This window comes from Salmo trutta, chromosome 33 (genome assembly GCF_901001165.1).
Source record: "Salmo trutta chromosome 33, fSalTru1.1, whole genome shotgun sequence".
Lineage (NCBI taxonomy): Eukaryota > Metazoa > Chordata > Actinopteri > Salmoniformes > Salmonidae > Salmo > Salmo trutta.
Window position 1 is genome coordinate 37,851,962 of NC_042989.1, and position 13,647 is coordinate 37,865,608.

Below are 13,647 nucleotides of genomic sequence, written 5' to 3' on the forward strand. Positions count from 1 at the left end.
TTCAGCTTTCTGGTTTGGTGAGAGGGAGTCTAGAACTGCCACCTGGAGTGAAGAAGACAACAGAATACAATGCATTAGCCCTCTAAATAGCCATAATTCCACACATGAGCAATGTCAAACTAGTCAATTCTGATCATGCAAAGAACACTGGCAAACAATTGTTTTACCCCTGAGATGTTGAAGTCTTTGAGATCCGAATAGGTTGTGTACTCGGAGTATGAACCCAGGTTGATTGCAAGCCAGTCATTGTCATTGTGGATGTCCTGCCTGCAAGCTAAAAGACATGTATGGCCGTTTTGATTATTGAAAAGTGGAGTACATTGATGTTTTATTCAACAGACAAGGAAGCAACATGCCAAATGTTCACTCCTTTCAAACAAAGCACACTTCATCCAGCAGAGGCGACGAACAACCAAACAGAAAGCCAATGAGCACAACAACCTGCTTGGTGAGCCCTACCTGGTTCGTTGATGAGGTGTACAGATTTCCTCAGGTATTTCAGCAGGACTCTTGCGATTCCTTCTCTTCTATCCTGAGTCATTTCAGGGAAAGCGCTGTCCATTCCATTTACACTGTAAATGGGAAAAGATACACTCATGACGCTTCCATCCCACATTTGCAATAGATTTTAGTCATCGAATCCATGGCTAATTTTAGCAGGAAGATAGCCCCTACTCACATGACTTGGTAGTTGGTGCAGTTGACATTTGAGGTAGCAATGGTGAGCATGACTTCATTAAAACTGGGGAGGATGGGAATCAGCTTTACTTCAAACCATGCAATCCAGTCCATCGTTTCGAACTCTGGGAATTGAAGGCTGATGATGTTGAATGTCTGATTCATCATCACATCTCTCACGGCTGGATGGATGTCAGGAATCTGTTGAAACACATGACCAGAGTTCCTCAACACTGCACAACTCATCACGGCATTCCATCGAGCTTTGCCGGTAATAAATGAAAGTACAAGATTGATAGGTTTCTCGTTGCTCAATTGTTGTCTTTCACTATCCACCAAGGGAGACACAGGAAGACATGGGGATTGCTATTTGTCAAGATGAAATCATGCAGTTTGTTTATCTGAAATGTGCATTACCTCTTCCTTTGCGGTCAGTTGCGTCAGAAACTCGTCAACATTTTTGAAAGCGTCTCCTTCCTCCAGCCGCTTAAACACACGTTTAATGTCATCTGTGTCATTCAATGGCCCAGAGGTCAATGTCAACTGTGCCAATTGGGTTGGGGTAAGCAGCGACAGTGATTCCTTCTACAAATAGAAAAAGAAAAAAGAAAAGTGGCGCATGTCAGTGATTGGCACGGTAATGTTATTGAGGGGATAACCATCCAGACAAACACCTAGGCCACTTACGCTGGAGAAGTCAGGATTGAGGAGTTGTAACTCCTGCAGTTCTGCAAAAACAGAAAAGATGCCAAAGTTCCTCTGGAGCCAGTCCATGCTTCCACTGGTGTTTGAGACACAGCCGGGATCTGAAACAAAAGCAGAGTTAAACAAATGGACTTTAAGTTCCCCTAAGCAGATGAGTGCAATGGATTGGCCCAGAGAAGTGTGGATGTTTTTGTGCTTTCCAGAACCATTTATTACCTGATGAGTCATTTCTTGAAAGGAATGGATAGATGTAATGAGTGAAGATCAATTGTTGTTGCTCTCTGTCCATGGAGGCTGATTGGTTGCTTAGAGCATCAATGCTGAAAGAGAACAGAGCCTATGTTACCTATGTTATCTTGACTTCTTATTCAATTGTAGGCATATCACCAATTGTATTGACGATGGCATTGGGTATCATGGCTTTACATACACAATTTGGTAGGTCTGACAACTGAAGTTCTTTGAGCTGAGACAGGAGAGGAAATTCCTAGATGTAGATGCCAAGAATGGACGGAGCATCTTCTGGAACAACTTGGCCACGAAACTGGCGTCGTTCAGCTGTGCATTAATGAAGTTGTTGATTTTGACATCTCCAATGGCATCAAGGACATGTGGCATAGCTGGACTGCTGATGTTGGGGTTCTGGAAAGGTATAAACAGATGTATATTGACAAAATCCACACATATTGCCAACATTTTGTTGTAATTCTGGGATTCAACATACCATGCTGGAGTAATCCAGAAGAGCCTGGTCCAGAACAGCAGCGTTGTTTTGGAAGAACAGCTTCCACATTTCTGTTGAGTAAGTCTTTTTGCTCGACAATTGGCATTTCAGGATCGTCACCAAGTTGTCCGCTGACAGAAGGGTTGTCTTAAAGAAAAGAATGCAGGGACGTGAACCAAATTAGACAACTGTGACATCAACATGAGTAACATCAATAAAGAAGATGAGGACGAGAGAAATGTATCTGTTGCTACTGACAACATTCAGTGATGAATTGAAAAAGCTTACTGAGGAACAGGCATATTCAGAGATGTTGAAATTGCAAAGGGATTCAGAGGAATTGCCAATCGACATTTGTTGCTTCAGTTGTGTGCTGTAGGAAACGGTAATGAAAAAATACATGATTAGTTTACAAATGATACCTTGTGTGTCTCAATGTCTTACAACCTGCACTGTGCAAGACAGCACTGAACCCACCTGTTAAATCCAGCACAAAGTTGTTTCTCTGCAAAAGAGAACATAAAAACAATAGTTCTTCAGACACAAATCATAAATTGCCAATCTGATTCAAGAAAATGTAAATTGCACAGCTAGCATCAACTTACCATTGACCAATGTTTCTTTGCACTATATGGGGGGGAAATAATATTGTTACCAGTGTGAAATGAAATGAGAAAACAAAAGAGATGCTTTGGCTTTCTGAACAATGCCACAATGCAGTTCCCAGATGCATGGCCTTTCCCGTATCGTAAACAAAAGGTCTATTTGAAATAAGATCCCATTCAGAGAGTACTTACCACAATTAAAGCTGGAGGCCTTGAGCAACCTTTGAGGGAGATAATTTAAATAAGGTCACTTAATCAACGGGAAGATTTCGGAGCATATGAGAAAACAAAATAACAGAATGCCTGTTTGGAGATTTTTAAATCTTCTATAAATGCTGGGCTCAGATGATACAGTGTCTGATGTTGAAAAATAGCAGTTTATCACATACGTTGGAATGTCTTCATCAGTGCATCCAAGCTTGACTGTACACCCTGTGAGAGGTGAGGCGGAAGAGATTCCAAACTTTGGTCGAGACCCGTAAATCTGAGAGAAAAAGGAAAGAGAGACATTAGTGCAGTCTTTTGTCAATCTGTACTTTACGAGGCAGTGCCTTGTACGTTTGTTTGGTGTAAAGTAGTCTCTTACATGGCATTGTAGGATTCACAGGTGATGTTTAGGGGGATATCAACCAATCTGCCAGGATGGAAGCTGGCCAGCAGAACAACCAGATTGACTTGGAACCACAGCTGGAAGTCTTTTGGCTCAAAAACGTCAAATTTGGGAGCAAGAGCCATCAAGGTCAGGTTTAGCATTGTGTCTCTTACAGCTGTGTTTGTGATGATAGTGATGTTTTCCTGTAAAATAAATGGTTCATGGTTTAGGAGGACATCCATTCATCCTGATTGTTTTGTCAGATGAATTTGTCGAGAGCCAGGTATCACTGTACAAGGTCCATTCCAGCCAGAGAGTGATGTACTGACCTGCTTGGTGACTTCAACAAAAGTCACAAAGAACTCATTGAGCTGCTCTTCCCTTGGAGATTCCAGCAAGCTGATGAAAATGTTCTTCACAAGAGTCTCATTCTCCAGAGCGCCAGTGCTTGGGTCCAGTATCAATTCAGCTTTCTGGTTTGGTGAGAGGGAGTCTAGAACTGCCACCTGGAGTGAAGAAGACAACAGAATACAATGCATTAGCCCTCTAAATAGCCATAATTCCACACATGAGCAATGTCAAACTAGTCAATTCTGATCATGCAAAGAACACTGGCAAACAATTGTTTTACCCCTGAGATGTTGAAGTCTTTGAGATCCGAATAGGTTGTGTACTCGGAGTATGAACCCAGGTTGATTGCAAGCCAGTCATTGTCATTGTGGATGTCCTGCCTGCAAGCTAAAAGACATGTATGGCCGTTTTGATTATTGAAAAGTGGAGTACATTGATGTTATATTCAATAGACAAGGAAGCAACATGCCAAATGTTCACTCCTTTCAAACAAAGCACACTTCATCCAGCAGAGGCGACGAACAACCAAACAGAAAGCCAATGAGCACAACAACCTGCTTGGTGAGCCCTACCTGGTTCGTTGATGAGGTGTACAGATTTCCTCAGGTATTTCAGCAGGACTCTTGCGATTCCTTCTCTTCTATCCTGAGTCATTTCAGGGAAAGCGCTGTCCATTCCATTTACACTGTAAATGGGAAAAGATACACTCATGACGCTTCCATCCCACATTTGCAATAGATTTTAGTCATCGAATCCATGGCTAATTTTAGCAGGAAGATAGCCCCTACTCACATGACTTGGTAGTTGGTGCAGTTGACATTTGAGGTAGCAATGGTGAGCATGACTTCATTAAAACTGGGGAGGATGGGAATCAGCTTTACTTCAAACCATGCAATCCAGTCCATCGTTTCGAACTCTGGGAATTGAAGGCTGATGATGTTGAATGTCTGATTCATCATCACATCTCTCACGGCTGGATGGATGTCAGGAATCTGTTGAAACACATGACCAGAGTTCCTCAACACTGCACAACTCATCACGGCATTCCATCGAGCTTTGCCGGTAATAAATGAAAGTACAAGATTGATAGGTTTCTCGTTGCTCAATTGTTGTCTTTCACTATCCACCAAGGGAGACACAGGAAGACATGGGGATTGCTATTTGTCAAGATGAAATCATGCAGTTTGTTTATCTGAAATGTGCATTACCTCTTCCTTTGCGGTCAGTTGCGTCAGAAACTCGTCAACATTTTTGAAAGCGTCTCCTTCCTCCAGCCGCTTAAACACAAGTTTAATGTCATCTGTGTCATTCAATGGCCCAGAGGTCAATGTCAACTGTGCCAATTGGGTTGGGGTAAGCAGCGACAGTGATTCCTTCTACAAATAGAAAAAGAAAAAAGAAAAGTGGCGCATGTCAGTGATTGGCACGGTAATGTTATTGAGGGGATAACCATCCAGACAAACACCTAGGCCACTTACGCTGGAGAAGTCAGGATTGAGGAGTTGTAACTCCTGCAGTTCTGCAAAAACAGAAAAGATGCCAAAGTTCCTCTGGAGCCAGTCCATGCTTCCACTGGTGTTTGAGACACAGCCGGGATCTGAAACAAAAGCAGAGTTAAACAAATGGACTTTAAGTTCCCCTAAGCAGATGAGTGCAATGGATTGGCCCAGAGAAGTGTGGATGTTTTTGTGCTTTCCAGAACCATTTATTACCTGATGAGTCATTTCTTGAAAGGAATGGATAGATGTAATGAGTGAAGATCAATTGTTGTTGCTCTCTGTCCATGGAGGCTGATTGGTTGCTTAGAGCATCAATGCTGAAAGAGAACAGAGCCTATGTTACCTATGTTATCTTGACTTCTTATTCAATTGTAGGCATATCACCAATTGTATTGACGATGGCATTGGGTATCATGGCTTTACATACACAATTTGGTAGGTCTGACAACTGAAGTTCTTTGAGCTGAGACAGGAGAGGAAATTCCTAGATGTAGATGCCAAGAATGGACGGAGCATCTTCTGGAACAACTTGGCCACGAAACTGGCGTCGTTCAGCTGTGCATTAATGAAGTTGTTGATTTTGACATCTCCAATGGCATCAAGGACATGTGGCATAGCTGGACTGCTGATGTTGGGGTTCTGGAAAGGTATAAACAGATGTATATTGACAAAATCCACACATATTGCCAACATTTTGTTGTAATTCTGGGATTCAACATACCATGCTGGAGTAATCCAGAAGAGCCTGGTCCAGAACAGCAGCGTTGTTTTGGAAGAACAGCTTCCACATTTCTGTTGAGTAAGTCTTTTTGCTCGACAATTGGCATTTCAGGATCGTCACCAAGTTGTCCGCTGACAGAAGGGTTGTCTTAAAGAAAAGAATGCAGGGACGTGAACCAAATTAGACAACTGTGACATCAACATGAGTAACATCAATAAAGAAGATGAGGATGAGAGAAATGTATCTGTTGCTACTGACAACATTCAGTGATGAATTGAAAAAGCTTACTGAGGAACAGGCATATTCAGAGATGTTGAAATTGCAAAGGGATTCAGAGGAATTGCCAATCGACATTTGTTGCTTCAGTTGTGTGCTGTAGGAAACGGTAATGAAAAAATACATGATTAGTTTACAAATGATACCTTGTGTGTCTCAATGTCTTACAACCTGCACTGTGCAAGACAGCACTGAACCCACCTGTTAAATCCAGCACAAAGTTGTTTCTCTGCAAAAGAGAACATAAAAACAATAGTTCTTCAGACACAAATCATAAATTGCCAATCTGATTCAAGAAAATGTAAATTGCACAGCTAGCATCAACTTACCATTGACCAATGTTTCTTTGCACTATATGGGGGGGAAATAATATTGTTACCAGTGTGAAATGAAATGAGAAAACAAAAGAGATGCTTTGGCTTTCTGAACAATGCCACAATGCAGTTCCCAGATGCATGGCCTTTCCCGTATCGAAAACAAAAGGTCTATTTGAAATAAGATCCCATTCAGAGAGTACTTACCACAATTAAAGCTGGAGGCCTTGAGCAACCTTTGAGGGAGATAATTTAAATAAGGTCACTTAATCAACGGGAAGATTATCGGAGCATATGAGAAAACAAAATAACAGAATGCCTGTTTGGAGATTTTTAAATCTTCTATAAATGCTGGGCTCAGATGATACAGTGTCTGATGTTGAAAAATAGCAGTTTATCACATACGTTGGAATGTCTTCATCAGTGCATCCAAGCTTGACTGTACACCCTGTGAGAGGTGAGGCGGAAGAGATTCCAAACTTTGGTCGAGACCCGTAAATCTGAGAGAAAAAGGAAAGAGAGACATTAGTGCAGTCTTTTGTCAATCTGTACTTTACGAGGCAGTGCCTTGTACGTTTGTTTGGTGTAAAGTAGTCTCTTACATGGCATTGTAGGATTCACAGGTGATGTTTAGGGGGATATCAACCAATCTGCCAGGATGGAAGCTGGCCAGCAGAACAACCAGATTGACTTGGAACCACAGCTGGAAGTCTTTTGGCTCAAAAACGTCAAATTTGGGAGCAAGAGCCATCAAGGTCAGGTTTAGCATTGTGTCTCTTACAGCTGTGTTTGTGATGATAGTGATGTTTTCCTGTAAAATAAATGGTTCATGGTTTAGGAGGACATCCATTCATCCTGATTGTTTTGTCAGATGAATTTGTCGAGAGCCAGGTATCACTGTACAAGGTCCATTCCAGCCAGAGAGTGATGTACTGACCTGCTTGGTGACTTCAACAAAAGTCACAAAGAACTCATTGAGCTGCTCTTCCCTTGGAGATTCCAGCAAGCTGATGAAAATGTTCTTCACAAGAGTCTCATTCTCCAGAGCGCCAGTGCTTGGGTCCAGTATCAATTCAGCTTTCTGGTTTGGTGAGAGGGAGTCTAGAACTGCCACCTGGAGTGAAGAAGACAACAGAATACAATGCATTAGCCCTCTAAATAGCCATAATTCCACACATGAGCAATGTCAAACTAGTCAATTCTGATCATGCAAAGAACACTGGCAAACAATTGTTTTACCCCTGAGATGTTGAAGTCTTTGAGATCCGAATAGGTTGTGTACTCGGAGTATGAACCCAGGTTGATTGCAAGCCAGTCATTGTCATTGTGGATGTCCTGCCTGCAAGCTAAAAGACATGTATGGCCGTTTTGATTATTGAAAAGTGGAGTACATTGATGTTATATTCAATAGACAAGGAAGCAACATGCCAAATGTTCACTCCTTTCAAACAAAGCACACTTCATCCAGCAGAGGCGACGAACAACCAAACAGAAAGCCAATGAGCACAACAACCTGCTTGGTGAGCCCTACCTGGTTCGTTGATGAGGTGTACAGATTTCCTCAGGTATTTCAGCAGGACTCTTGCGATTCCTTCTCTTCTATCCTGAGTCATTTCAGGGAAAGCGCTGTCCATTCCATTTACACTGTAAATGGGAAAAGATACACTCATGACGCTTCCATCCCACATTTGCAATAGATTTTAGTCATCGAATCCATGGCTAATTTTAGCAGGAAGATAGCCCCTACTCACATGACTTGGTAGTTGGTGCAGTTGACATTTGAGGTAGCAATGGTGAGCATGACTTCATTAAAACTGGGGAGGATGGGAATCAGCTTTACTTCAAACCATGCAATCCAGTCCATCGTTTCGAACTCTGGGAATTGAAGGCTGATGATGTTGAATGTCTGATTCATCATCACATCTCTCACGGCTGGATGGATGTCAGGAATCTGTTGAAACACATGACCAGAGTTCCTCAACACTGCACAACTCATCACGGCATTCCATCGAGCTTTGCCGGTAATAAATGAAAGTACAAGATTGATAGGTTTCTCGTTGCTCAATTGTTGTCTTTCACTATCCACCAAGGGAGACACAGGAAGACATGGGGATTGCTATTTGTCAAGATGAAATCATGCAGTTTGTTTATCTGAAACGTGCATTACCTCTTCCTTTGCGGTCAGTTGCGTCAGAAACTCGTCAACATTTTTGAAAGCGTCTCCTTCCTCCAGCCGCTTAAACACAAGTTTAATGTCATCTGTGTCATTCAATGGCCCAGAGGTCAATGTCAACTGTGCCAATTGGGTTGGGGTAAGCAGCGACAGTGATTCCTTCTACAAATAGAAAAAGAAAAAAGAAAAGTGGCGCATGTCAGTGATTGGCACGGTAATGTTATTGAGGGGATAACCATCCAGACAAACACCTAGGCCACTTACGCTGGAGAAGTCAGGATTGAGGAGTTGTAACTCCTGCAGTTCTGCAAAAACAGAAAAGATGCCAAAGTTCCTCTGGAGCCAGTCCATGCTTCCACTGGTGTTTGAGACACAGCCGGGATCTGAAACAAAAGCAGAGTTAAACAAATGGACTTTAAGTTCCCCTAAGCAGATGAGTGCAATGGATTGGCCCAGAGAAGTGTGGATGTTTTTGTGCTTTCCAGAACCATTTATTACCTGATGAGTCATTTCTTGAAAGGAATGGATAGATGTAATGAGTGAAGATCAATTGTTGTTGCTCTCTGTCCATGGAGGCTGATTGGTTGCTTAGAGCATCAATGCTGAAAGAGAACAGAGCCTATGTTACCTATGTTATCTTGACTTCTTATTCAATTGTAGGCATATCACCAATTGTATTGACGATGGCATTGGGTATCATGGCTTTACATACACAATTTGGTAGGTCTGACAACTGAAGTTCTTTGAGCTGAGACAGGAGAGGAAATTCCTAGATGTAGATGCCAAGAATGGACGGAGCATCTTCTGGAACAACTTGGCCACGAAACTGGCGTCGTTCAGCTGTGCATTAATGAAGTTGTTGATTTTGACATCTCCAATGGCATCAAGGACATGTGGCATAGCTGGACTGCTGATGTTGGGGTTCTGGAAAGGTATAAACAGATGTATATTGACAAAATCCACACATATTGCCAACATTTTGTTGTAATTCTGGGATTCAACATACCATGCTGGAGTAATCCAGAAGAGCCTGGTCCAGAACAGCAGCGTTGTTTTGGAAGAACAGCTTCCACATTTCTGTTGAGTAAGTCTTTTTGCTCGACAATTGGCATTTCAGGATCGTCACCAAGTTGTCCGCTGACAGAAGGGTTGTCTTAAAGAAAAGAATGCAGGGACGTGAACCAAATTAGACAACTGTGACATCAACATGAGTAACATCAATAAAGAAGATGAGGACGAGAGAAATGTATCTGTTGCTACTGACAACATTCAGTGATGAATTGAAAAAGCTTACTGAGGAACAGGCATATTCAGAGATGTTGAAATTGCAAAGGGATTCAGAGGAATTGCCAATCGACATTTGTTGCTTCAGTTGTGTGCTGTAGGAAACGGTAATGAAAAAATACATGATTAGTTTACAAATGGTACCTTGTGTGTCTCAATGTCTTACAACCTGCACTGTGCAAGACAGCACTGAACCCACCTGTTAAATCCAGCACAAAGTTGTTTCTCTGCAAAAGAGAACATAAAAACAATAGTTCTTCAGACACAAATCATAAATTGCCAATCTGATTCAAGAAAATGTAAATTGCACAGCTAGCATCAACTTACCATTGACCAATGTTTCTTTGCACTATATGGGGGGGAAATAATATTGTTACCAGTGTGAAATGAAATGAGAAAACAAAAGAGATGCTTTGGCTTTCTGAACAATGCCACAATGCAGTTCCCAGATGCATGGCCTTTCCCGTATCGTAAACAAAAGGTCTATTTGAAATAAGATCCCATTCAGAGAGTACTTACCACAATTAAAGCTGGAGGCCTTGAGCAACCTTTGAGGGAGATAATTTAAATAAGGTCACTCACATTCGGATAGAAAACACTCTGAATTTTCTAAAACAGTTTGAATGGTGTCTGTAAGTATAACAAAACTCATATTGCAGGCAAAAACCTGTGAAAAATAGATTTAAAAAAATGAGAATTTTGTGACTGTACTATTTAGTGTCATTGTTTTAAAGATACCACAGTGAGAAAGGATTCAGTTCGCAACTCCTACGGCTTCCACTAGATGTCAACGATCTTTAGAAAGTTGTTTGAAGCATCTGTGATAAATACACACCGAATTAGAAAGCTTACAAGTTGACACGTCATCACTTCATTTTTTGCGCCTGCGCATGAATCTGAGAAGAGTGCCTTTGTCATTATCGTTTATTCTAGACACTTGATAGGTTGTGTGAAAATATTACTGATGTTTACTGATGTTTCACGTTAAAAATGGAACAAAAGATTAGTGCTAAACAACGTTTGACATGTTTAAACAAACGTAAATAGATTATTTACTAGGTTTTCTTTAGTTTTTCGACGTGACTTTACACTGCCCACCTCATTTTGTGGGAGCCTACTGAACGCTAACTATTTGGACATAAATTATGAACTTTGTCAAAAGAAACCACATTTGTTCTGGACCTGGGATCTCTGGCAGCGCCTTCTGATGGAGATAATCAAAGGTAAGGGGATATTTAGAATGTTATTATCGATATTAGATGATGCTAATGCTAACGGTATAGCTTAGCTTAGCTTAGCATATAGCTTATTGTTGTTAGCATAGTACCCAGTTTATACAAAATGTGATTTCCCAGTAAAGTTATTTTGAGATCTGGCCCTTCGGTAGCAATTACGAGATGATAATATATTATTCTTTGAATGACAATATTATAATTTACCAATGTTTTCGAATAGTAATTCCGTGATTTGTAATGCTGGATTCACTGGGTGCATTCGAGCCGAAAAAAATTCTGAATTTCACCGCGACTGTAAATGCTGTTTTTGGATATAAATATGAACTTGATGGAACTAAAAATGCATAATCAACGGGAAGATTTCGGAGCATATGAGAAAACAAAATAACAGAATGCCTGTTTGGAGATTTTTAAATCTTCTATAAATGCTGGGCTCAGATGATACAGTGTCTGATGTTGAAAAATAGCAGTTTATCACATACGTTGGAATGTCTTCATCAGTGCATCCAAGCTTGACTGTACACCCTGTGAGAGGTGAGGCGGAAGAGATTCCAAACTTTGGTCGAGACCCGTAAATCTGAGAGAAAAAGGAAAGAGAGACATTAGTGCAGTCTTTTGTCAATCTGTACTTTACGAGGCAGTGCCTTGTACGTTTGTTTGGTGTAAAGTAGTCTCTTACATGGCATTGTAGGATTCACATGTGATGTTTAGGGGGATATCAACCAAACTGCCAGGATGGAAGCTGGCCAGCAGAACAACCAGATTGACTTGGAACCACAGCTGGAAGTCTTTTGGCTCAAAAACGTCAAATTTGGGAGCAAGAGCCATCAAGGTCAGGTTTAGCATTGTGTCTCTTACAGCTGTGTTTGTGATGATAGTGATGTTTTCCTGTAAAATAAATGGTTCATGGTTTAGGAGGACATCCATTCATCCTGATTGTTTTGTCAGATGAATTTGTCGAGAGCCAGGTATCACTGTACAAGGTCCATTCCAGCCAGAGAGTGATGTACTGACCTGCTTGGTGACTTCAACAAAAGTCACAAAGAACTCATTGAGCTGCTCTTCCCTTGGAGATTCCAGCAAGCTGATGAAAATGTTCTTCACAAGAGTCTCATTCTCCAGAGCGCCAGTGCTTGGGTCCAGTATCAATTCAGCTTTCTGGTTTGGTGAGAGGGAGTCTAGAACTGCCACCTGGAGTGAAGAAGACAACAGAATACAATGCATTAGCCCTCTAAATAGCCATAATTCCACACATGAGCAATGTCAAACTAGTCAATTCTGATCATGCAAAGAACACTGGCAAACAATTGTTTTACCCCTGAGATGTTGAAGTCTTTGAGATCCGAATAGGTTGTGTACTCGGAGTATGAACCCAGGTTGATTGCAAGCCAGTCATTGTCATTGTGGATGTCCTGCCTGCAAGCTAAAAGACATGTATGGCCGTTTTGATTATTGAAAAGTGGAGTACATTGATGTTATATTCAATAGACAAGGAAGCAACATGCCAAATGTTCACTCCTTTCAAACAAAGCACACTTCATCCAGCAGAGGCGACGAACAACCAAACAGAAAGCCAATGAGCACAACAACCTGCTTGGTGAGCCCTACCTGGTTCGTTGATGAGGTGTACAGATTTCCTCAGGTATTTCAGCAGGACTCTTGCGATTCCTTCTCTTCTATCCTGAGTCATTTCAGGGAAAGCGCTGTCCATTCCATTTACACTGTAAATGGGAAAAGATACACTCATGACGCTTCCATCCCACATTTGCAATAGATTTTAGTCATCGAATCCATGGCTAATTTTAGCAGGAAGATAGCCCCTACTCACATGACTTGGTAGTTGGTGCAGTTGACATTTGAGGTAGCAATGGTGAGCATGACTTCATTAAAACTGGGGAGGATGGGAATCAGCTTTACTTCAAACCATGCAATCCAGTCCATCGTTTCGAACTCTGGGAATTGAAGGCTGATGATGTTGAATGTCTGATTCATCATCACATCTCTCACGGCTGGATGGATGTCAGGAATCTGTTGAAACACATGACCAGAGTTCCTCAACACTGCACAACTCATCACGGCATTCCATCGAGCTTTGCCGGTAATAAATGAAAGTACAAGATTGATAGGTTTCTCGTTGCTCAATTGTTGTCTTTCACTATCCACCAAGGGAGACACAGGAAGACATGGGGATTGCTATTTGTCAAGATGAAATCATGCAGTTTGTTTATCTGAAATGTGCATTACCTCTTCCTTTGCGGTCAGTTGCGTCAGAAACTCGTCAACATTTTTGAAAGCGTCTCCTTCCTCCAGCCGCTTAAACACACGTTTAATGTCATCTGTGTCATTCAATGGCCCAGAGGTCAATGTCAACTGTGCCAATTGGGTTGGGGTAAGCAGCGACAGTGATTCCTTCTACAAATAGAAAAAGAAAAAAGAAAAGTGGCGCATGTCAGTGATTGGCACGGTAATGTTATTGAGGGGATAACCATC

At 41.5% G+C, this 13,647-nt stretch overlaps 1 protein-coding gene across 1 annotated transcript in view; it reads right to left on the reverse strand.

Moving 5' to 3' along the window:
- LOC115172165 (uncharacterized) overlaps nucleotides 1-13,647 on the reverse strand; it is a 103,192-nt gene that overhangs the window by 86,575 nt on the left and 2,970 nt on the right. Inside the window, exons 14-62 of the mRNA XM_029729323.1 lie at nucleotides 13,402-13,569; nucleotides 12,986-13,185; nucleotides 12,766-12,878; nucleotides 12,474-12,580; nucleotides 12,172-12,348; nucleotides 11,837-12,045; nucleotides 11,640-11,734; nucleotides 10,442-10,470; nucleotides 10,250-10,271; nucleotides 10,122-10,149; nucleotides 9,933-10,017; nucleotides 9,645-9,791; nucleotides 9,351-9,562; nucleotides 9,137-9,240; nucleotides 8,903-9,021; nucleotides 8,633-8,800; nucleotides 8,217-8,416; nucleotides 7,997-8,109; nucleotides 7,705-7,811; nucleotides 7,403-7,579; nucleotides 7,068-7,276; nucleotides 6,871-6,965; nucleotides 6,673-6,701; nucleotides 6,481-6,502; nucleotides 6,353-6,380; nucleotides 6,164-6,248; nucleotides 5,876-6,022; nucleotides 5,582-5,793; nucleotides 5,368-5,471; nucleotides 5,134-5,252; nucleotides 4,864-5,031; nucleotides 4,448-4,647; nucleotides 4,228-4,340; nucleotides 3,936-4,042; nucleotides 3,634-3,810; nucleotides 3,299-3,507; nucleotides 3,102-3,196; nucleotides 2,905-2,933; nucleotides 2,713-2,734; nucleotides 2,585-2,612; nucleotides 2,396-2,480; nucleotides 2,108-2,254; nucleotides 1,814-2,025; nucleotides 1,600-1,703; nucleotides 1,366-1,484; nucleotides 1,096-1,263; nucleotides 680-879; nucleotides 460-572; nucleotides 168-274 (exon numbers count right to left, since the gene is read on the reverse strand). Of these exons, the coding sequence (XP_029585183.1) occupies nucleotides 168-274; nucleotides 460-572; nucleotides 680-879; nucleotides 1,096-1,263; nucleotides 1,366-1,484; nucleotides 1,600-1,703; nucleotides 1,814-2,025; nucleotides 2,108-2,254; nucleotides 2,396-2,480; nucleotides 2,585-2,612; nucleotides 2,713-2,734; nucleotides 2,905-2,933; nucleotides 3,102-3,196; nucleotides 3,299-3,507; nucleotides 3,634-3,810; nucleotides 3,936-4,042; nucleotides 4,228-4,340; nucleotides 4,448-4,647; nucleotides 4,864-5,031; nucleotides 5,134-5,252; nucleotides 5,368-5,471; nucleotides 5,582-5,793; nucleotides 5,876-6,022; nucleotides 6,164-6,248; nucleotides 6,353-6,380; nucleotides 6,481-6,502; nucleotides 6,673-6,701; nucleotides 6,871-6,965; nucleotides 7,068-7,276; nucleotides 7,403-7,579; nucleotides 7,705-7,811; nucleotides 7,997-8,109; nucleotides 8,217-8,416; nucleotides 8,633-8,800; nucleotides 8,903-9,021; nucleotides 9,137-9,240; nucleotides 9,351-9,562; nucleotides 9,645-9,791; nucleotides 9,933-10,017; nucleotides 10,122-10,149; nucleotides 10,250-10,271; nucleotides 10,442-10,470; nucleotides 11,640-11,734; nucleotides 11,837-12,045; nucleotides 12,172-12,348; nucleotides 12,474-12,580; nucleotides 12,766-12,878; nucleotides 12,986-13,185; nucleotides 13,402-13,569 (6,033 nt within the window). The remainder of the gene's footprint in view (nucleotides 1-167; nucleotides 275-459; nucleotides 573-679; nucleotides 880-1,095; nucleotides 1,264-1,365; nucleotides 1,485-1,599; nucleotides 1,704-1,813; nucleotides 2,026-2,107; nucleotides 2,255-2,395; nucleotides 2,481-2,584; nucleotides 2,613-2,712; nucleotides 2,735-2,904; nucleotides 2,934-3,101; nucleotides 3,197-3,298; nucleotides 3,508-3,633; nucleotides 3,811-3,935; nucleotides 4,043-4,227; nucleotides 4,341-4,447; nucleotides 4,648-4,863; nucleotides 5,032-5,133; nucleotides 5,253-5,367; nucleotides 5,472-5,581; nucleotides 5,794-5,875; nucleotides 6,023-6,163; nucleotides 6,249-6,352; nucleotides 6,381-6,480; nucleotides 6,503-6,672; nucleotides 6,702-6,870; nucleotides 6,966-7,067; nucleotides 7,277-7,402; nucleotides 7,580-7,704; nucleotides 7,812-7,996; nucleotides 8,110-8,216; nucleotides 8,417-8,632; nucleotides 8,801-8,902; nucleotides 9,022-9,136; nucleotides 9,241-9,350; nucleotides 9,563-9,644; nucleotides 9,792-9,932; nucleotides 10,018-10,121; nucleotides 10,150-10,249; nucleotides 10,272-10,441; nucleotides 10,471-11,639; nucleotides 11,735-11,836; nucleotides 12,046-12,171; nucleotides 12,349-12,473; nucleotides 12,581-12,765; nucleotides 12,879-12,985; nucleotides 13,186-13,401; nucleotides 13,570-13,647) is intronic.